The sequence below is a fragment of the Cololabis saira genome, chromosome 10, assembly GCF_033807715.1.
Source record: "Cololabis saira isolate AMF1-May2022 chromosome 10, fColSai1.1, whole genome shotgun sequence".
Classification (NCBI taxonomy): Eukaryota; Metazoa; Chordata; class Actinopteri; order Beloniformes; family Belonidae; genus Cololabis; species Cololabis saira.
The window spans coordinates 628,378-652,064 of NC_084596.1; the positions used below are offsets into that span (position 1 = coordinate 628,378).

The 23,687-nt window shown below is 41.0% G+C and overlaps 1 protein-coding gene across 1 annotated transcript; it reads left to right on the forward strand.

The window, feature by feature from the left end:
- The first annotated feature begins 3,269 nt into the window (after positions 1-3,269).
- On the forward strand, positions 3,270-22,605 carry LOC133451769 (tissue factor-like). Its single transcript, XM_061730912.1, has 7 exons — positions 3,270-3,390; positions 8,278-8,401; positions 10,783-10,872; positions 10,976-11,082; positions 12,181-12,359; positions 17,188-17,353; positions 22,424-22,605. The coding sequence occupies exons 1-7, from the start codon at positions 3,324-3,326 to the stop codon at positions 22,564-22,566; spliced, it is 876 nt and encodes a 291-aa protein (XP_061586896.1). The 5' UTR covers positions 3,270-3,323; the 3' UTR covers positions 22,567-22,605.
- Positions 22,606-23,687: the final 1,082 nt, after the last annotated feature.

The window sequence follows — 23,687 nt, forward strand, 5'->3', positions numbered from 1 at the left end:
GTATGAACAATTATGTGTTTGCAATATAGTGTTTTTTCTATTTTTTTTTTTTAGTTCACGTTACTATGTACAACATTGGGTAGGCCTATTTGGTTTGTTTTTTTTGGTTGCTTGAAAATGTGCCTGCTGAATAAACAAGAATAAAAAAACAAAATCAAAGACTGCAGTGTTTTATATAAAGTAGACTAGTGTGTTCTCCCTGATCTGAAAGTGTATGCATATGATACAAGTGTGTGTCATTTTGTCATCAGAGTTACATTTTGACCAAGTATTTTTAGGTTTTGATAGCAGAGTTAAGGCAGTGATAGTAAAGTTTCAATTTGACACAGATGTGAATGGTATATTTCCCAGTGTTGTGTCATGCTTACTTGTGTGTAGAGTTTTGGCACAATGAGCGAAATTTTGCAAAATGTGTTCAAGCAACGGGCAAAAACTGTAAACAATTTAGTAAAATCAGAAATATAAATAATTGCTTCACGATTGTGCACACGTTACGAACTTGGAAAGACTGTTCAAAGAAACTGGGTATTACGAACTGGACATCCATATACTCTCCTATTTACTGTAACCCAGATTTAGATAAACATTTAGCCGCACTTAATATACAAAACTGGGCACAGTTGGGGATAAAGCAATTTAAAAACCTGCTTCAAACAAATACAAACAATATACAATCACTGAGAAAAAAAAATTAAGATTAGAGCTGTATGAAATAGAGGAATTACTAATAACATCAACCACTATTAAGGGAAAAATAAGCGAAGTATATGACATACTATCAAAAAAATGTCATTCATCTTTTTTACCTTTCTTGGAGATCTGGGAAACTGACTTAGCAATTACATTTGACGAAAACATTTGGCTTAATATCTGTGACAGAATACGTTTTCCATTTACAAGTAACAAAATTAAAGAAACCAATTTTAAATTCATTCATACATTTTATTTAACACCAGTAAAAATGAATAAAATTTCAAATGACAATTCACCAAACTGTCCCAGATGTAAAACCAATAAAGGTACTTTCGCGCTTATGTTCTGGTATTGTGAAAAATTAAATGGATTTTGGAACTCTATCCACTCATTTACAAAAGCTGCATTGGTGAAACAATTCGATTTATCCCCAGGTGCCTATTTATTAAATGAACTGCCAGAAATACGAATGGACTCAAAGAAATACAGACTGCTAATTACGATAACATATTATGCAAAAAAATGTATTCTTCTACTCTGGAAAGGAGAACAGCTGCCCACTTTTGAAATGTTCAAAAAACAAATAATACAATTCCTCCCATTGGAGAGGTAACTCTCAAAGGTTAGTGTTAGTGTTCCGTGAACTGTGGTCTCCACTCCTAAATCAATCAGGGGGAGAAAATATGGACTGACATGACTCACTAAATGAGTTGACCATTTGTCAAAATGTTGCTGTTATCTCATGTATTCTCTGTATTTATTCTCTGTATTTATTAACCATTGTCTGCGTCTAATTTTTGTCTGTGTTTGGATGTTTTTTTTTTTTTTCTCGTCGGTCCGTCCGTCCGTCCGTCCGTTCGTTAGTTAGTTAGTTAGTTAGTTAGTTAGTTAGTTAGTTAGTTAGTTAGTTAGTTAGTTAGTTAGTTAGTTAGTTAGTTAGTTAGTTAGTTAGTTAGTTAGTTAGTTAGTTAGTTAGTTAGTTAGTTAGTTAGTTAGTTAGTTAGTTAGTTAGTTCGTTCGTTCGTTCGTTCGTTCGTTCGTTCATTCGTTTTTTTGTTCGTTCTTTTGTTCGTTCGTCCGTTCGGTTGGTTGGTTGGTTGGTTGGTTGGTTGGTTCGTATATATCGTATATATATATATATATATATATATATATATATATATATATATATATATATATATATATATATATATATATATATATATATATATATATATATATATATGCATATACATATATCAAACCAATATCATTAATAAAGAGAATAAAGCATTTGGGGCCAGTGATGGAGCCCTGAGGTTTAAATTCGTTATTTTGTTTGTTCGTCCGTCCGTTCGTTCGTATACTGTACATACTCTTGCATACATACATGTACACACATATATTTATATACATATATCAAACCAATATCACTAATAAAGAGAATAAAGCATTTGGGGCCAGTGATGGAGCCCTGAGGTTTAAATTCAGACATTGTTTGGTTTATATGAACAGATTGCTTCTCTTTTCTAAATAACTTTTCAGCCAGACGTGAACTTTTCCCTGGTAATCCATAATGTTTCATTTCTCCCAGTAAATAGTTATGATCAATGGCTTTACTTAAATCTAGGAAGATTCCTACTGTACGGAGATCGTATGTAGTTCAGTTCTTTCTGAATCCATATTGTTGCTCATTTAAAATATTACATTTTCCAATAAAGTTATGTAGTTGTTTTATAAAGATTATTTTTGAAGATTGTGGCAGTAAAGCTGTAATTGTCCGGACTGTCTGTCACCAGTTTTAAAGATGGGAACCTGTTTGGAAGTTTGGAGTACAGATGACTGAGTACTGGGTTCAGAGACCTGGTCCAGTTCTAGACCAAGACCTGGTCCCAGGTCTAGTTGGACCTGGTGAGACCAGGTCTCTGGTCCAGGTCCAGGTCCAGGTCCAGGTCCAGGACTCTGGGACCCCCCAGTCCTCCAGGTTTTCCTCCAGAGACAGGAAGAGTCAGAAGTTTACGAGCCGTAAATCAAGAGTTTTTCTGTTTGGACTCGTAGAAACTGGTGACTCAGTTCTGGTGGTTTGTCCCGTGTCATGTTGTGGTTCTGGTTCTGACTCACGTGCTGGTTCAGGGATTCAGGGTCGAGGTTCCTCCTCGTTCCCACATTGTTTCTGGATTAAATTACGTTTCCTGGCAACCGGTTCCAGGGGGAGGAGCCGTCGTCACGGCAACCACAGTCCCACAAAGAAGCTGTTCATGTCAGAGCTGAGAGGGAGGAGACAGGACCGGACCAGAATCCTGGACCGGACCTGAACCCGGACCTGAACCCAGACCTGAACCCAGACCTGAACCCAGAATCCAGAATCCAGAATCCAGGACCAGCACCAGCACCAGGTCCAGGTTTCAGGTCCTGATCTCAGGAATTCCTGCAGACATGTGGGGGATCAGCAGCCTTGAGAGGCCTCTGAGGCCCCGCCCCCTCCCTAAGCCCCGCCCCCAGACCCTCCCAGACCCCGCCCCCAGCCCCTCCCAGGCCCCGCCCCCTCCCTCTACCCCTCTCTGCCGGCTGAAGCTGCTCAATCTGAGAAGCAGAACCGGAGCAGCTTCCACCAGGAACCACCAGACACCAGGACCTCTGAACCCGTTACCATGGAAACCACCAGGACCCTGCTGTTCCTGGGGATCTGGACCGGCACATGGACCCCCCACGCTGCAGGTAAGACCCAGACCCAGACCCAGACCCAGACCTGGTCCCAGACCTGGACCTGAGGGTTCTGGTGAAACAAGACTCTAAAACATCAGAGATCAGAGATCAGAGATCAGAGATCGGAGATCAGGTCCTGATTCCTGGTCTGGAGAACCAGGAACCAGGACCAGGACCAGTAGGTTCTGGTCCTGGACCAGAGACCTGCAGGAACGAGACTCTAAAACATCAGAGTTCAGGACGAGGTGCTGGAACTCTCAGGTTTCATCATCAGACCCGTCGGCCAATCAGGACTCTGGAATGTTGGCTGGAACCCAAGTCCTGCAGGACCTGGAACCTGGAAGTCCTGCAGGACCTGGAACCTGGAAGTCCTGCAGGACCTGGAACCTGGAAGTCCTGCAGGACCTGGAACCTGGAAGTCCTGCAGGACCTGGAACCTGGAAGTCCTGCAGGACCTGGAACCTGGTCCAGGACCTGGGACCTGGAAGTTACTCCGTCCTCAGGTGGCCTAGGGGTCGCCGGCAGGTGCAGATCCAGCAGGAACCAGGACCAGGACCAGGAAAGGACCAGCAGGTCCAGGTCCTGGTTCCTGGTCTGGAGAACCAGGAACCAGGACCTGGACCTGCTGGTCCTGGATCTGGTTCCTGGTCTGGAGAACCAGGAACCAGGTCCAGCAGGTTCTGGTTCTTGGTCCTGGTCTGGAGAACCAGGAGCAGGAACCAGATCCAGGACCAGGAACCAGGTCCAGCAGGTCCTGGTTCCTGGTCTGGAGAACCAGGACCAGGACCAGGAATCAGGTCCAGGACCAGGAACCAGATCCAGGACCAGGAACCAGATCCAGGACCAGGTCCAGGACCTGCAGGTTCTGGTTCCTGGTCTACAGCCGTCTGATATGAACAACGAGGAAATTAAAAGAGAGTAATGACGTGTGGGTAATCCTAAGTACCCCAGAGTACCAGATTTAAAATGAGTAGAAATGACCAAGTAAACACCTAATTCTGACTGAAAACGGCCATTCTGAATTAAACTTAATTCCGAAGTGGCTGGTTTATTCCCATTTTAAATCTGAATAGAATAACTCAGCAATCATGTAAACACTCAGTCAAAAAAAGAAAAAATAAATAAATAAATAAAATAAAATAAAATAAAAATAAAAATAGAATACAATAAATAATTAAATAAAATAGAAAATAAATAAAAACAATTAAAAAAATAAAAATACATTAAATAAAACTGAATTATTTAATTCTGAATAATTTATTCTGAATTAAAAACCGTGGCCAATGGGCCAACGGCTACAGTAGCGTGTCACCTGTGATGCTAAGATGATGCTAACATGATGCTAACATGACCTCATGTTCAATTCCCATCAAATCTGACTCACTGAAACCACTTCCTGTCAAAAGACAGATGTCTGTAAAATCCCTCGTCATCACGTCCTCCCTCCGTCCGTCTGTCTAGTCCAGCCTTTCTCCACCGGGGTGTCGCGGCACCCTGGGGTGTCGTCTGACTGCTTCAGGGGTGTCGTCAAAAAATTACCTATCTGACATTTCATATATAAATACTGTATTTTCGCGACCATTCGGCGTGCCGTGTGGAAAGACGTACCCTCAGTTTTGTGTCATTTCTGTATTTAAAACACACACACACACACACACACACACACACACACACACACACACATACACACACACACACACACACACACACACACACACACACACACACACACACACACACACACACACACACACACACACACACAAGTGTGCGTATTTAAAAATAGAGCGGGAGCAAAACTTTGTTTGATTGTACTTTATTTCAGTTTTTACATTAATCAAACCCATCGAAGTCTCATCCTCTGTTTCTGCTTTAAAGAGCTCCGCTAAATCAGCTGTGCCAGTCTGAATTCCTCGCTGTCAGAGTCACTCTCCGTGCCGTGCGGCGCCTCGGACATGCCGGCTTTTGCGAAATCTCGCAAAATAGTCCCAGCAGAGTTATCGTGTTCAAGTTATTGATACAAAATAAACAGGACTTATGCATTTACAGTCAGAGCGATGCAGTTTGGTTTTTAATTATATTTTACTCTGGGGTGTGATGAGATTTTATTCACTTTTGAAAGGTGTCATGACTGAAAAAAGGTTGAAAAAGGCTGGTCTAGTCCCTCGTCATCACGTCTCCATCTCCGTCTCTGTCTCCATCTCCGTCTCCATCTCCGTCTCCGTCTCCATCTCCGTCTCCATGCTCAACAGTCCAGGACTCCAAACACGATCAAACTAGTTCCTCCACTTCTCTAACACCCATGCTGATGTCTTTCCCTTCTGACAATGACCCCGTTTCCATCAGTCAATAACCCTTTTTATAATATGATCAATAACCCAGTTACACGTCCATGGAAACACCAATAACCCCTTTGAATAACCAGAGTTTGCTCATATTCAGGTTTTTAAACCCCAGTATGAGCCCTGGGGTACTCCTTTTCTAACTGAATATTGGGTCGTGTTTAACGGGATTTCCCCGTCAGAAGGAACAGGAACTGGCTCCAGGAATCCTGGTCTTTTGAGTCCAGGAAGTTCTTATAAACACGGAGAAACCTAGACCAGGAGGAGACTAATCACTTCATAAATGTAATGAAGGATATGAACATTTCTGCATTTGTAGACGCTAGAAAGTACCGGGATAGAAGATTTACAAGAAGGAGAGAGAAAAGTTGAAGCAGCATTTGTAGGAACGCCAGACCAGATCAAGCTCTGCTGGAAGACGTCAAAAACACGCTGGTTATTAGTTGTTATTAGGGCCCGAGCACTGACAGAGCTAGGGCCCTAATGTATCTGTAGGAATTTTCCTTCTTTTTTCTTTTTCTGACAAAATGAGGGTCTTTTTTCCCCCTAAACGTTCCCCAAAAGTCACCACATTTATCAGGCCTGGTGATAAATGTGATATTTAATGGTTTACATTAATGGGCGTGGCCTAACGGCTCAACAGCGCCCCCTAGAAAACTTTGTTCCTCAAGCCCCACAATACGGTTTGACGTACATGCACGAAAATCGCTACACACCTGTATCATGTCACAACTTAAAGAAAAGTCTCTTGGAGCCATGGCCGAAACTGAACAGGAAGTCGACCATTTTGAACATTCTGAATTAATCGTGTCACTTTGGTGCAATTTATGCCATTCCTTCGTCCGTTAATACGGCCCGAACCGTAACGTGCCCCCAGATGTGTTATACATCAAAATGTGCGTCTCCATCCTGCGACTACACGCATTACTTTTCTCTTTCAAAAGTGTTACCGTGGTGACGCTTGACGCCAAAAAGCGCGCCCACCCTTCATCTGGTTGGTTCAGACAGAAAAAACTTTGCGTCTCTTGCCCCACGATACGGTTTGACGTACATGAATGAAAATCGCTACACACCTGTATCATGTCACAACTTAAAGAAAAGTCTCTTGGCGCCATGGCCGAAACCCAACAGGAAGTCGGTCATTTTGAACTTTCCTAATTAATCGCGTAATTTTGGAGCAATATATGCCATTCCTTCGAGAATTAATTCAGCCCTTTTGGAGCAATATATGCCATTCCTTCGAGAATTAATTCAGCCCGAACCGTAACGTGCACCCAGATGTGTTATACATCAAAATGTGCGTCTCCATCCTGCGACAACACGCATTACTTTTCTCTTTCAAAAGCGTTACCGTGGCGACGCTAGACGTCAAAAAGCGCACCCCCCCTTCATCTGATTGGTCCATATCTGATAGTTCCTACTATCTGCTATAACTTTTGAATGGTTTGGTATACCAAACCTACTCTCTTACTCTCTTACTCTTTATAAAGAGTTGTGGCTGGTTCATCCGCTACATGTCCAGGCCTGAAGAATCTACATTAGTCATACAAGCTTCCACTGCAGCCTGAACCTGCATCAGGGTGGAGGCCCGTTCATCCGTTCATCCGTTCATCGCTGCTTGCAGCTTTAATTAAGATAAGATAAGATAAGATAAGATAAGATAAGATAAGATAAGATAAGATAAGATAAGATAAGATAAGATAAGATAAGATATCCTTTATTTTTCTCCCTCAGTGGGGAAACTTATTTTGTTGTCAGCAGTAACTTAGCACACACATGCAGGGGAGGGGTAAAAAGACTGAAAAGTCAGAAATAAAAAATATATAAAAAATACAAAAAGATACATATAAAATATGTATAATCACAGAATATGAACAGTATATATAGTTGGTTGAAAGAAGAAACAGTGCAGAAAAAGCAGGTGGAGTGTTGTGAGGTAGACTGGCAGATTGGCAGATATTGCACATCTTATATTATTGCACATATTATTGTCCAATTGTTGTTATTTTGGATTTGGAAACCGGAAGGAAAGGCAGAAATGATCCAGATATCCCAAAGGATTCATCACCATGGATACAGGGATGACCCTGTTAGCTCACGCATGGAAACACTTTATTCCCAAGGTGTTTTACAGAGTTCTGCAGACGTCCTCCCCCCGCTGCAGCTCCTAAACCCAGCAGGCCTGAGGGGGGACGCAGGCTTGTCCACAGGACAGATCCTGTCCTCCGGTACTCATAAATAACATGTTGCTCGGATCAGAGGATCGGAGGATCAGAGGAGATGGAGGAGGAGAGGAGACGGTGGAGACGGAGGAGACGGGGCTGGGGCTCCGGGGTGGAGCTGATGACGGACGTGCTCAGAAACGTTTCCCAACGCTGGTCGTGTTGCGTAAGAGAGTGAGGTCACGTCCTGCTCCCCGATGTTAGGAATCCTTCCTGAGGCCTCGCCCTCCTCCTCCTCCTCGCCCTCCTCCTCCTCACAAACATCTGGAAGTGCTTTTCCCACGCAAACACAGACCAGATGTGGATTAACCGCCGGCTCTCTCTGTCTCCTGCAGACTTTAGCTCCGCCCCCACGGCCCAGGACGTCCACTGGGTTTCCCTGGACTTCACCACCATGCTCACCTGGAGGCTGGACTCACCTGGACACGACGACTTCACCTACAGCGTCCTCTTCTCCATGTGAGTCTACTAGAAACTGATCTTCTTCATGGCCTTTTTTAAAGAAACAGGAAATGTGTTTTTGTTTAGTTCTTGAATACTTCAGGAATGTTCCTCCCAGTTTGTTGACGGTTCTACATGAACCGATGTAGGTGCTGCAGGTTCAGGATCAGGGTTAGGGTTAGGGTTAGGGGTTAGGGTTAGGGTTAGGGTTGGGGTTAGGTAAGTGAAATGAACCAGCTCTCCCCGAGGAGAACTGGAAAATGTAGGGGCCACCCGGGCACATGCCCACTCAACCCCTACCTTTTATAGGATTTTTTTCCTTCAGTCTTGCCCTTACATGCCTTTCGATTGGAATTTAAGTTGTCTTTCTTTGTCCCTACATTTTACTTGGGTTTTGTGCACGATGTTTCGGCATTATTTTGCTTTCCTCAGGTGACTTCCTGGCATCAGGGTCTATTTGACATCCTGGAAAAAATGAATTTAGACATGGCACCCCCTTTAACTTTCCCTGCATTCCAATTGAAAGGCATGTAAGGGCAAGACTGAAGGAAAAAAATCCTATAAAATTGAGTGGGCATGTGCCCGCATGGCCCGTACATTTTCCAGTTCTCCTCAGGGAGAGCCGGTTCATTTCACTAACCTGACCAGCCAGTGCCTCCGGTACGTTTCCTACTTGACCTCTACCTGAACCCTAACCCTAACCCTGACCCTAACCCTGGCCCTGACCCCTAACCCCTAACCCTAACCCTGACCCTAACCCTAACCCTTATCCTAACCCTAACCCTAACCCTAACCCTTACCCTAACCCTGACCCTTATCCTAACCCTAACCCTAACCCTAACCCTTACCCTAACCCTGACCAGCCAGTGCCTCTGGTACGTTTCCTACCTGACCTCTACCTGACCCTAACCTACCCCCACCCCAACCCCAAATCCCAACCTTAACCAGGGGATTTTTGTGAATGCAGGGAAAGTTAAAGGGGGTGCCTGTCTGAATTATTTTTTCCAGGATGTCAAATAGACCCTGATGCCAGGAAGTCACCTGAGGAAGGCAAAATAATGGTCAGGGTTAGGGTTAGGGTTAGGGTTAGGGTTGGGGTTAGGGTTGGGGTTATGATCAGGGTTAGGGTTAGGGTTGGGTTAGGGTTAGGGTTAGGGTTAGGGTTAGGGTTGGGTTAGGGTTAGGGTTAGGGTTAGGGTTAGATTTTTGTGGTTTACGATATGGTGCACGAGCCTACTGTACTGAGAAAAAGGAGTAGAGCAGTGGGAGCACGGTCGTCTTCCACACATGTACCGAGGGTTCGAACCCCAAGCAGGACCAGAAGGACGGACAGAGGGGATCCATGGCAAAGGATCAAAAACCAACCAAAATAAAATAACCAACCAAGTCAAAATTGTATCTTATTATTGAAAAATAATCTTTGTTGAGAAGTTGAGGGAAGAGAGAAGGAAAAAAAAAGGGAGTTGTATCTTTGATGGGCGTGCATTTGTTCCTTTTAGGACCGGGGGGGTGGTACCAAGAAGGGAAAAAAACGAAGGATTAATATAATATATTAAAAATAGGGGAATATAAATAAATGCTAAAAAGGTAAGTGCTGTAAAAAGTGCTTCAATAAATAACACAGGCAAGTTAGTAAGATACATCAAAATCACACTATAGGCTGATTCTCCCCTAAGGCGACATCCCCAGGTTGTATATTTATAAGGGAGGAAAAAAAAAGGGGGGGGGGGCAGAGAACGAAATAAGTGGAGGGGGAGGGGACCCGGACCCAGAAGACCAGTAGGGGGCAAACGGGTTGAGCTTTTAGGTAGATCATTCATCATTTAAGCCCCCCGGTGCAGCAGTCCCCAGTCTATGGATCCAGATCCTCTCCGCCCTCCTCCTCTGTCCGTCCGTCCAATGGTCGTTATGTTCCAGACCTGTTACGGAAAGGTGGCTTGTGGGATGAGATTGAAAGTGCTGTACCAGATGGGTGTTCAGACGGCCCTTCCCAATGTTGTATAAATGTTGTGTGAGTCGTGTATGAATTGAATGTTTTGTTTCTCCAACGTATATTTTATTGCATAGTGTGCAGGTGATGGCATGAACGGCGTTGGTGGTCTGATGGGAAGGGAACCTAGAATGGGATATTTCTTATGAAGGTTAGGATTAGGGTTAGGGTTAGGGTTAGGGTCAGGGGTAGGATTAGGGTTAGGGTTAGGGTTAGGATTAGGGTTAGGATTAGGGTTAGGGGTCAGAACTTAAATTTGATTGTACTTTTTATGTGATAAATGTTTTAACTGGATAACAAAGTGGTGTTTCCTTATTCGGCGGTTTCACCTTCATTTCTGAGATGAACCTGTCGGCGTTTATTTACAAAACTGCCCTGGACCTGAACTGTTCTGTCATGTGACCACCAGGGAGGACAGCGATTGGACGGAGAGTCCTGACTGCACCCAGATGTTTGGAACTCAGTGTGACCTGACGGACCACCTGTTACCTCTGGACAGGTAGGCCCCGCCCACTTCCTGTTCCCTCTGGACAGGTAGGCCCCGCCCACTTCCTGTTCCTGGTACCGCGGTCAAAAAACCTGAACCTGCTGTGTCCCTGCAGGAGCTACCAGGCCGACATCAAGACGGAACCGCTGGATGTGGACATGGACGACGACCCCGAGACGTTCCCGCACACCTATTCCCCCCACTTCAACCCCTACAAACAGAGTAGGTACTGCTGTACCGGGTACGACCCAGAGACGTTCCTCCACACCTACTCCCCCCACTTCAACCCCTACAAACAGAGTAGGTACCGCTGTACCGGGTACGACCCAGAGACGTTCCTCCACACCTACTCCCCCCACTTCAACCCCTACAAACAGAGTAGGTACCTGGTACCGGGTACGACTCAGAGACGTTCCTCCACACCTACTCCCCCCACTTCAACCCCTACAAACAGAGTAGGTACCTGGTACCGGGTACGACCCAGAGACGTTCCTCCACACCTACTCCCCCCACTTCAACCCCTACAAACAGAGTAGGTACCTGGTACCGGGTACGACCCAGAGACGTTCCTCCACACCTACTCCCCCCACTTCAACCCCTACAAACAGAGTAGGTACCTGGTACCGGGTACGACCCAGAGACGTTCCTCCACACCTACTCCCCCCACTTCAACCCCTACAAACAGAGTAGGTACCTGGTACCGGGTACGACCCAGAGACGTTCCTCCACACCTACTCCCCCCACTTCAACCCCTACAAACAGAGTAGGTACCTGGTACCGGGTACGACCCAGAGACGTTCCTCCACACCTACTCCCCCCACTTCAACCCCTACAAACAGAGTAGGTACCTAGTACCGGGTACGACCCAGAGACGTTCCTCCACACCTACTCCCCCCACTTTCGAGTTTTTTCTCGACATTTCGACTTTTTTCTCGAAATTCTGACTTTTTTCTCAACGTTTCGACTTTTTTCTCGACATTTCCACTTTTTTCTCGAAATTCTGACTTTTTTCTGAACATTTCAACTCTTTTCTCTTTTTACTTGAAACCACTTCAACCCTCATGTCGGTGGTCTCATGTCAGTGGTCTCCTTGTGTTCATTGCTTCCTTATCTTGATAGTTTCATGTTCCTCATGTTGGTGGTCTGTAACTCTAACCCTTCTCCCCAGGTAACATCTGTTGATAGTTCCATTTCCTCCTGTCCTCCCAGGTAACATCAGCGCTGCTAAGTTCGTCCTGGTCTTGTGTTAGTGGTCTCTAACCCTAACCCTTCTCTCCAGGTAACATCTGTTGATAGTTCCATGTTCCTCCTTCCTCCCAGGTAACATCAGCGCTGCTAAGTTCGTCCTGCAGGAGGTGGACGAGACGACGGTGCTGGTGAACATCTCAGATCCTCTAACGGCCATCCATCAGTCGGGGAAGCAGCTCAGCATCAGAGACGTCCTGAAGAACGACCTCAAGTACAAGATCAGCTACTCCAAGTCCGGCAGCACCGGAAAGGTAAGACCCCGGAATATCTTCACCTTCCTAAGACGGGAAAGGTAAGACCCCGGAATATCTTCACCTTCCTAAGACGGGAAAGGTAAAACCCTGGAATATCTTCACCTTCCTGAGACGGGAAAGGTAAAACCCCGGAATATCTTCACCTTCCTGAGACGGGAAAGGTAAAACCCCGGAATATCTTCACCTTCCTGAGACGGGAAAGGTAAAACCCCGGAATATCTTCACCTTCCTGAGACGGGAAAGGTAAAACCCCGGAATATCTTCACCTTCCTGAGACGGGAAAGGTAAAACCCCCGAATATCTTCACCTTCCTGAGACGGGAAAGGTAAAACCCCGGAATATCTTCACCTTCCTGAGACGGGAAAGGTAAAACCCCCGAATATCTTCACCTTCCTGAGACGGGAAAGGTAAAACCCCGGAATATCTTCACCTTCCTGAGACATTAAAGGTAAAACCCCGGAATATCTTCACCTTCCTGAGACGGGAAAGGTAAAACCCCGGAATATCTTCACCTTCCTGAGACGGGAAAGGTAAAACCCCGGAATATCTTCACCTTCCTGAGACGGGAAAGGTAAAACCCCCGAATATCTTCACCTTCCTGAGACGGGAAAGGTAAAACCCCGGAATATCTTCACCTTCCTGAGACATTAAAGGTAAAACCCCGGAATATCTTCACCTTCCTGAGACGTTCACAGCTGCTGGTCTCCAGATTGTTCCTTTAAAAAGGTGTTTTTATGTCATTAAAGTTCCTGCAGGTACTTGTACACACATATTGTTTCCAGATACTCGGTTTGTACCGACTAAGTCCTAAAAAAAGTCCAGAACTGGTTGCTAATACGGAGGATTAGTTTGGAACGAGCTCCAAACACGTCAGACCAAAGGTTGGGTTTGATTCAAAGTTGTTTCTCAGGTTTATTTTTCTTAATATCTTCACCTTCCTGAGACGGGAAAGGTAAAACCCCGGAATATCTTCACCTTCCTGAGACGGGAAAGGTAAAACCCCGGAATATCTTCACCTTCCTGAGACGGGAAAGGTAAAACCCCGGAATATCTTCACCTTCCTGAGACGGGAAAGGTAAAACCCCGGAATATCTTCACCTTCCTGAGACGGGAAAGGTAAAACCCCGGAATATCTTCACCTTCCTGAGACGGGAAAGGTAAAACCCTGGAATATCTCCACCTTCCTGAGACGTTAAAGGTAAAACCCGGGAATATCTCCACCTTCCTGAGACGTTAAAGGTAAAACCCCGGAATATCTTCACCTTCCTGAGACGGGAAAGGTAAAACCCTGAGACGTTCCCAGCTACTGGTCTCCAGCTGGTTCCTTTAAAAAGGTGTTTTTATGTCATTAAAGTTCCTGCAGGTACTTGTACACACATATACTGTCTCAGATACTCTGTTTGTACCGACTAAGTCCTGAACAAAGTCCAGAACTGGTTGCTAATAGGGAGGATTAGTTTGGAACGAGCTCCAAACACGTCAGAGCAAACGTTGGATTTGATTCAAAGTTGTTTCTCAGGTTTATTTTTCTTAACTTTACTTTATCTTAAAGTTAAGTATCTCAACTTCAGCTCTCATAAAACATAACAAAAAAAACACTCCAAACTTCTCACATCCAAAAACTCCTAAGAAAACACTGAACACAGTCAAACTGTTTTCTTTTCCAATCATCAACTGTGTTTGGGTTTCCAGGTGAAATAACAGCTGGAATCAGCTGATCACAGAAAATACTGCAAATACAGAAAATACTGCAAATACTGCAAATACTGTCAATACTGCAAATACAGAAAATACTGCAAATACTGCAAATACTGCAACTACTGCAAATACTGCAAATACTGCCAATACTGCAAACACAGAAAATACTGCAAATACAGAAAATACTGCAAATACTGCAAATACTGCAAACACAGAAAATACAGTAAATACTGCAAATACAGCGAATACTGAACCCTGGTGGCGAGGAGCAGAATTACATGAAAACTCTGCCAATGAAAACAATCATGACCCAGTTTTCTAGCCGGACGGGCTTTAGCTCAGACGTTAATCTGTTCCCACAATAAACTCTTGATATTCAACATTTGAGATGGAAACATGTTTCATGTTTGTTTATCAGAAATAAGCCCAATAAAGATAAAAACACCACAACCCATCGTACGTTGTTAAATTCAACCTCATTTAAATTTTTATCACACATCAATTTAGCAATCTGTTGTTTTACTTTAGACAGTTTTACAAATTCAGACTCTCAGTTTTTCCACCAAACTCTGGATGTTATTTAGTAGCAGGTCGTTTCCCTCCATCATTATTCCAACAATACAATCACAACAGTACATGACATTTGTTCGATTGCTGCAACTCGTGCATCTCCTGAAGAGAACAACTCCCTCCGTCTTCCATCTGTCTAATGATACTAGTTTAAACGTTGAATATGTTTATCCTGTCAGGACTGAATAATCACCCAGAATAAATAATCTAGGGATAAATGGCATTTGTATTTCTGCAATCTCACGCACATTATCATCAATATTAGTCCAGAATTGTTGGACTTTATCACATTAAACGTGAACTAAACGCGAACTCTGTTCAGACTTACGTCGCTGAACAATTTGATGTGGGTAATCATGCTAATCTAAATAATCGTCCAATAAAAGCCGGGTCATTTTGAACTGAATGAACTCTTGCGTCCCTTGAAACCACTAATATTTTTACTAATTCTGTTGTGATCTTCACTAAAGGTCGGGTTCAGATCCCGTTCCCACGTCTCCTGCTGGGCTGAAACGTTGCCAAAAGTCTGAATCAGAGAATAATAAACCGCTGACTCGTGTCCCTTTCCGTAACTTTATCATTTTATCTAGAAATCTGCATTTCTGGGAGACGAAGCCACAGACCCAGAATTCCCTCCAGCATAATGGAAGAATATTGGAATATATATATATAATATATATATATATATATATATATATATATATATATATATATATATATATATATATATATATATATATATATTGAACTGCCGAAACAAATCCTCCAAAGATTTTAAGGAGCCGTCAAACGCTGCAAATAGAGAAACGATGCAAAGCACAAAACCACATAAAACCAGAAACATCTTAAAAAAAAACGCTTAGTAACCGTCACTACGACCGGAAGTTCCTCCAGACCTGCAGGGGGCGCTGCTGCTGACACATGTACTTCCTGATACACACTTGTACACACATATACGTAATTGTACACACATGTACTTCCTGATATGTACTTGTACACACATGTACTTCCTGATACACACTTGTACACACATATACTTCCTGATACGTACTTGTACACACATGTACTTCCTGATATGTACTTGTACACACATGTACTTCCTGATACGTACTTGTACACACATGTACTTCCTGATATGTACTTGTACACACATGTACTTCCTGATATGTACTTGTACACACATGTACTTCCTGATATGTACTTGTACACTCGTGTACTTCCTGATACGTACTTGTACACACATGTACTTCCTGATACGTACTTGTACACACATGTACTTCCTGATACACACTTGTACAAACATATACTTCCTGATACGTACTTGTACACACGTGTACTTCCTGATACGTACTTGTACACACATGTACTTCCTGATACGTACTTGTACACACGTGTACTTCCTGATACACACTTGTACACACGTGTACTTCCTGATACGTACTTGTACACACATGTACTTCCTGATACGTACTTGTACACACATGTACTTCCTGATACACACTTGTACAAACATATACTTCCTGATACGTACTTGTACACACATGTACTTCCTGATACGTACTTGTACACACATATACGTACTTGTACACACATGTACTTCCTGATACGTACTTGTACACACATATACTTCCTGATACGTACTTGTACACACATGTACTTCCTGATACACACTTGTACACACATATACTTCCTGATACGTACTTGTACACACATGTACTTTCTGATACACACTTGTACACACATGTACTTCCTGATACGTACTTGTACACACGTGTACTTCCTGATACGTACTTGTACACACATATACTTCCTGATACGTACTTGTACACACATGTACTTCCTGATACGTACTTGTACACACGTGTACTTCCTGATACACACTTGTACACACGTGTACTTCCTGATACGTACTTGTACACACATATACTTCCTGATACGTACTTGTACACACATGTACTTCCTGATACACACTTGTACACACATATACTTCCTGATACGTACTTGTACACACATGTACTTTCTGATACACACTTGTACACACATGTACTTCCTGATACGTACTTGTACACACGTGTACTTCCTGATACGTACTTGTACACACATATACTTCCTGATACGTACTTGTACACATATGTACTTCCTGATACGTACTTGTACACACATATACTTCCTGATACGTACTTGTACACACATGTACTTCCTGATATGTACTTGTACACACATGTACTACCTGATATGTACTTGTAGACACGTGTACTTCCTTATTTGTACACACATATACTTCCTGATACGTACTTGTACACACGTGTACTTGCTGATATGTACTTGTACACACATGTACTTCCTGATATGTACTTGTACACACATGTACTACCTGATATGTACTTGTACACACATGTACTTCCTGATATGTACTTGTACACACATGTACTACGTGATATGTACTTGTACACACATGTACTTCCTGATATGTACTTGTACACACATGTACTTCCTGATATGTACTTGTACACACGTGTACTTCCTGATATGTACTTGTACACACGTGTACTTGCAGAGGGACGTCATCTCCGACTCCAGCGCCGCCTCTGTACTCGGGTTGGACTCCGGAGATAATTACTGTTTCATGGTAGCAGCGTTTGTCCCGTCCAGACCCCGGAGCAGCCAGCAGGGGGCGTGGAGTACTCAGCTGTGTACCGACAAGTACACGCCCGTACTACGAGGTACTACTGCACATACTACTACACATACTACTGCAGATACTACACATAATGCTGCACAAACTACACACACTATATACACTACAGGTGCAGCCAGCAGGGGGCGTGGAGTACCCAGCTGTGTACCGACAAGTACACGCCCGTACTACGAGGTACTACTGATACTACTACACATACTACACATACTACACATACTACACATACTACTGCAGATACTACACATACTGCTGCACAAACTACACATACTACGGATACTACACATACTGCTGCAGATACTACTACACACACTACTACATATACTACACATACTACACATACTACAGATACTACTACACATACTACACATACTACTGCACATACTAAACGTACTAATACATATACTACAGATACTACTACATATACTACATATACTATTACATATACTACATATACTACTACAGATACTACAGATACTACAGATACTACAGATACTTCTACAGATACTACTACAGATACTACAGATACTACAGATACTGCAGATACTGCAGATACTACAGATACTACTACAGATACTACATATACTACAGATACTACATATACTACAGATACTACTACAGATACTACATATACTACAGATACTACTAGAGATACTACATATACTACAGATACTACAGATACTACTACATATACTACTACAGATACTACTACAGATACTACAGATACTACAGATAATACAGATAATACAGATACTACAGATACTACAGATACTACAGATAATACAGATAATACAGATACTACAGATACTACAGATACTACAGATACTACTACAGATACTACAGTTACTACAGATACTACAGATACTACAGATACTACAGATACTACTACAGATACTACAGTTACTACAGATACTACTACATATAATACAGTGTTGAAGAATATTACAAAGTCCAGTTCAGGAGTCCGCTGTGGGATGAGAGATTTTATTCTAGCCGGCGTTCAGCAGACCGATACAGACAGTGTCTCGTTCGGTGGGCTGACACCGAGTGAAATTGAAACAAGCTTTTTATACAAGAAGTTAAAGCAAGAATACACAAATCAGGCGAGAGACAAAAAGTAATTTACAGTCGGATGTGACTCGGGCCAAATGTCATTATCAGACATTTGCCATGACTGTCACAGACCTCCAAATCACCCCATAGGGTGCTCTCGTGATTCAAATCTGTTTGAACCAACTTCCGAGGTGTCGGGATCTGCACGGGGGTAGGAAGCTGGAGTCACAACAAAAGGTGTTGAGTCCAGTTGTCTGTTTGAGCCAACTTCCGAGGTGTCGGGACCTTCACATGGGGTAGGAAGCTGGAGTCACAACAAAAGGTCTTGAGTCCAGTTCAAAGCCCTGTAGGGGGTAGGGGCTGGAGCTTCCCATGACAATGTGGCTCGACAACAGATACTACAGATACTACACATACTAAAGATACTACAGATACTACAGATACTACAGATACTACATATACTACAGATACTACAGATACTACACATACTACACATACTACAGATACTACAGATACTACAGATACTACTACAGATACTACAGATACTACAGATACTACTACATATAATACAGATACTACAGATACTACAGATAATACAGATACTACAGATAATACAGATACTACATATACTACAGATACTACTACAGATACTACATATACTACAGATACTACAGATACTACTACAGATACTACAGATACTACAGATAATACAGATAATACAGATACTACAGATACTACAGATACAGATACTACTACAGATACTACAGATACTACATATACTACAGATACTACAGATACTACTACAGATACTACAGATACTACAGATAATACAGATAATACAGATACTACAGATACTACAGATACTACAGATACTACAGATACTACTACAGATACTACAGATACTACAGATAATACAGATACTACAGATACTACAGATACTACAGATACTACAGATACTACTACATATAATACAGATACTACAGATACTACAGATACTACAGATACTACAGATACTACTACAGATGCTACAGATACAGATACTACTACAGATAATACAGATACTACATATACTACAGATACTACAGATACTACTACAGATACTACAGATACTACAGATACTACTACAGATACTACACATACTACAGATACTACTACACATGCTACAGATACTACAAATACTACTACAGATACTACAGATACTACAGATACTACTAGAGATACTACATATACTACAGATACTACAGATACTACTACATATACTACTACAGATACTACTACAGATACTACAGATACTACAGATAATACAGATAATACAGATACTACAGATACTACAGATACTACAGATACTACTACAGATACTACAGTTACTACAGATACTACAGATACTACAGATACTACAGATACTACTACAGATACTACAGTTACTACAGATACTACTACATATAATACAGTGTTGAAGAATATTACAAAGTCCAGTTCAGGAGTCCGCTGTGGGATGAGAGATTTTATTCTAGCCGGCGTTCAGCAGACCGATACAGACAGTGTCTCGTTCGGTGGGCTGACACCGAGTGAAATTGAAACAAGCTTTTTATACAAGAAGTTAAAGCAAGAATACACAAATCAGGCGAGAGACAAAAAGTAATTTACAGTCGGATGTGACTCGGGCCAAATGTCATTATCAGACATTTGCCATGACTGTCACAGACCTCCAAATCACCCCATAGGGTGCTCTCGTGATTCAAATCTGTTTGAACCAACTTCCGAGGTGTCAGGATCTGCACGGGGGTAGGAAGCTGGAGTCACAACAAAAGTTGTTGAGTCCAGTTGTCTGTTTGAGCCAACTTCCGAGGTGTCGGGACCTTCACATGGGGTAGGAAGCTGGAGTCACAACAAAAGGTCTTGAGTCCAGTTCAAAGCCCTGTAGGGGGTAGGGGCTGGAGCTTCCCATGACAATGTGGCTCGACAACAGATACTACAGATACTACACATACTAAAGATACTACAGATACTACAGATACTACAGATACTACATATACTACAGATACTACAGATACTACACATACTACACATACTACACATACTACAGATACTACAGATACTACAGATACTACTACAGATACTACAGATACTACAGATAATACAGATACTACAGATACTACAGATACTACTACAGATACTACAGATACTACAGATACTACTACATATAATACAGATACTACAGATACTACAGATACTACTACAGATACTACAGATACTACTACAGATAATACAGATACTACATATAATACAGATACTACAGATACTACTACAGATGCTACAGATACAGATACTACTACAGATAATACAGATACTACATATACTACAGATACTACAGATACTACTACAGATACTACAGATACTACAGATACTACTACAGATACTACACATACTACAGATACTACTACACATGCTACAGATACTACAAATACTACTACAGATACTACAGATACTACAGATACTACTACAGATACTACAGATACTACTACTGATACTACAGATACTACACATATCACTACAGATACTACACATACTACAGATACTTCTACACATGCTACAGATACTACAAATACTACAGATACTACAGATACTACTACAGATACTACAGATACTACAGATACTACTACAGATACTACAGATACTACAGATACTACAGATACTACTACAGATACTACAGATACTACTGATACTACAGATACTACTGGCCTGAGCAGCCAGTAGTATCTGTAGTATCTGTAGTATCTGTAGTATCTGTAGTAGTATCTGTAGTATCTGTAGTATCTGTAGTATATGTAGTATATGTAGTATCTGTATTATCTGTAGTATATGTAGTATATGTAGTATCTGTGTATCCGTGTACCAGCAAGCACCAGCTCGCCCTGCAAGATACTACTGAAGATACTACACATATGGATGGATGGATATATATTGATTATATACTGATAATATATTGATTATATATTGATTATTGATTATATATTGATTATTGACTATATATTGATTATTGATTATATATTTATTATATATTGATTATTGATTATGTATTGATTATTGATTGATTATATATTGATTATTGATTATATATTTATTATATATTGATTATTGATTATGTATTGATTATTGATTGATTATATATTGATTATTGATTATATATTGATTGTATATTGATCATATACTGATTATGTATTGATTATTGATTGATTTATTATTGATTATATATTGATTATTGATTGATTATATATTGATTATTGATTATATATTGATTATAGATTGATTATATATTGATTATTGATTATGTATTGATTATTGATTAATTATATGTTTATTATTGATTATGTATTGATTATTGATTGAATATATATTGATTATGTATTGATTATATATTGATTAATTATATATCGATTAATGATTATATTTTGATTATATATTGATTATTGATTATATATTTATTATATATTGATTATTGATTATGTATTGATTATTGATTGCTTATATATTGATTATATATTGATTATTGATTATATATTTATTATATATTGATTATATATTGATTATGTTTTGATTATTGATTGATTGATTGATTATTGATTATATATTAATTATTGATTGATTATATATTGATTATTGATTATATATTGATTATTGATATATTATATATTGATTATATATTGATTATTGATTATGTATTGATTATTGATTGATTATATGTTGATTATTGATTATATTGTGATTATATATTGATTATATATTGATTGATTATATCTATATTTCCAGATCTTTCTCCAGGCGTCCGGGTGGATGTATATATATATATTGATTATTGATTATATATTGATTACATATTGATTATTGATTATATAATGATTATATATGGATTGTTGATTATATATTGATTATATATATTGATTATATATTGATTACATATTGATTATTGATTGATTATATATTGATTATTTATTACATATTGATTATATATTGATTATATATTGAATATTGATTATTTTTCCAGATCTGTCTCCAGGCGTTTGGGTCGGCGTCGTCTTCGTGGTTCTGGCCGTCCTCGTCATCGTCGTCACGGCGATCGTCCTGCGGCGCCGAGGCCGTCGCCGCGGCAACAAGCCCGTCCAGCAGACGGAGCAGACGTCTGTCTGAGGTTCTGGTTCTGGACCGGAACCAGAACCAGAACTGGAACCCGGAGACCAGAACCACCACCACTTCCAGGAACTCTGGGTTCTGCTGCACTGACGCTGGTTCTGGAGGGACGGGTCGGTTCTGACGGGTCGGGTCTGGGTTTGGACCGGGTTTGGACCTGGGACTGGGCCAGAGAAGAGACACTTGTGTCTCCGTAAAGACTCAAACGTTCGGGACGCTGTTTGTTTATATCTGTTTTTATTTTTGTTTATATCTGTGTTTCTGTTTGTTTATATCTATTTTATTTGTTTGTGTCTGTTTTATTTGTTTGTATCTGTTTTATTTGTTTATAACTGTTTATTTGTTTGTATCTGTGTTTCCTTCGGCTCCATATTTTATATTTTATAACATGAATCAGTTCTGGTGGAATAAACTTCTGCTGCTGTAATTAATAAACATGAGGAAAGTTCATCTGTTCGGATCCAGTTCTGATAGAAATGACTCGTCAATATTAATTATTTATGTGATTGATGACGAGCTGATGACGACGTTAATCAATGAGTCAATGAGTTGTTGAGACGGAGGGACAGATAGATCATTTAAATGCAGCTTATGTAAACTTATGTGTCCACTACAGGGCAAATAAATGCATTTAAGTACAAAATAAATGCTTTTAAATGCAGTAATTTGTGTGTCCACTAGAGGGCAAATAAGTAATTTTAATGCAGTAACTTTTATGTCCACTAGAGGGCAAATAGATACATTTTAATGCAGTAATGTATGTGTCCACTAGAGGGCAAATAAATGCATTTAAATGCAGTAATTTATGTGTCCACTAGAGGGCAAATAAATGAATTTAAATGCAGTAATTTATGCGTCCACTAGAGGGCAAATAAATGCATTTAAATGCAGTTACTATTATGTCCACTAGAGGGAAAATGAATGCATTTAAATGCAGTTACTATTATGTCCACTAGAGGGAAAATAAATGCATTTAAATGCAGTAATCTATCTGTCCACTAGAGGACAAATAAATGCAGTAACTTTTATGTCCACTAGAGGGCAAATAAATGCATTTAAATGCAGTTACTATTATGTCCACTAGAGGGAAAATGAATGCATTTAAATGCAGTTACTATTAT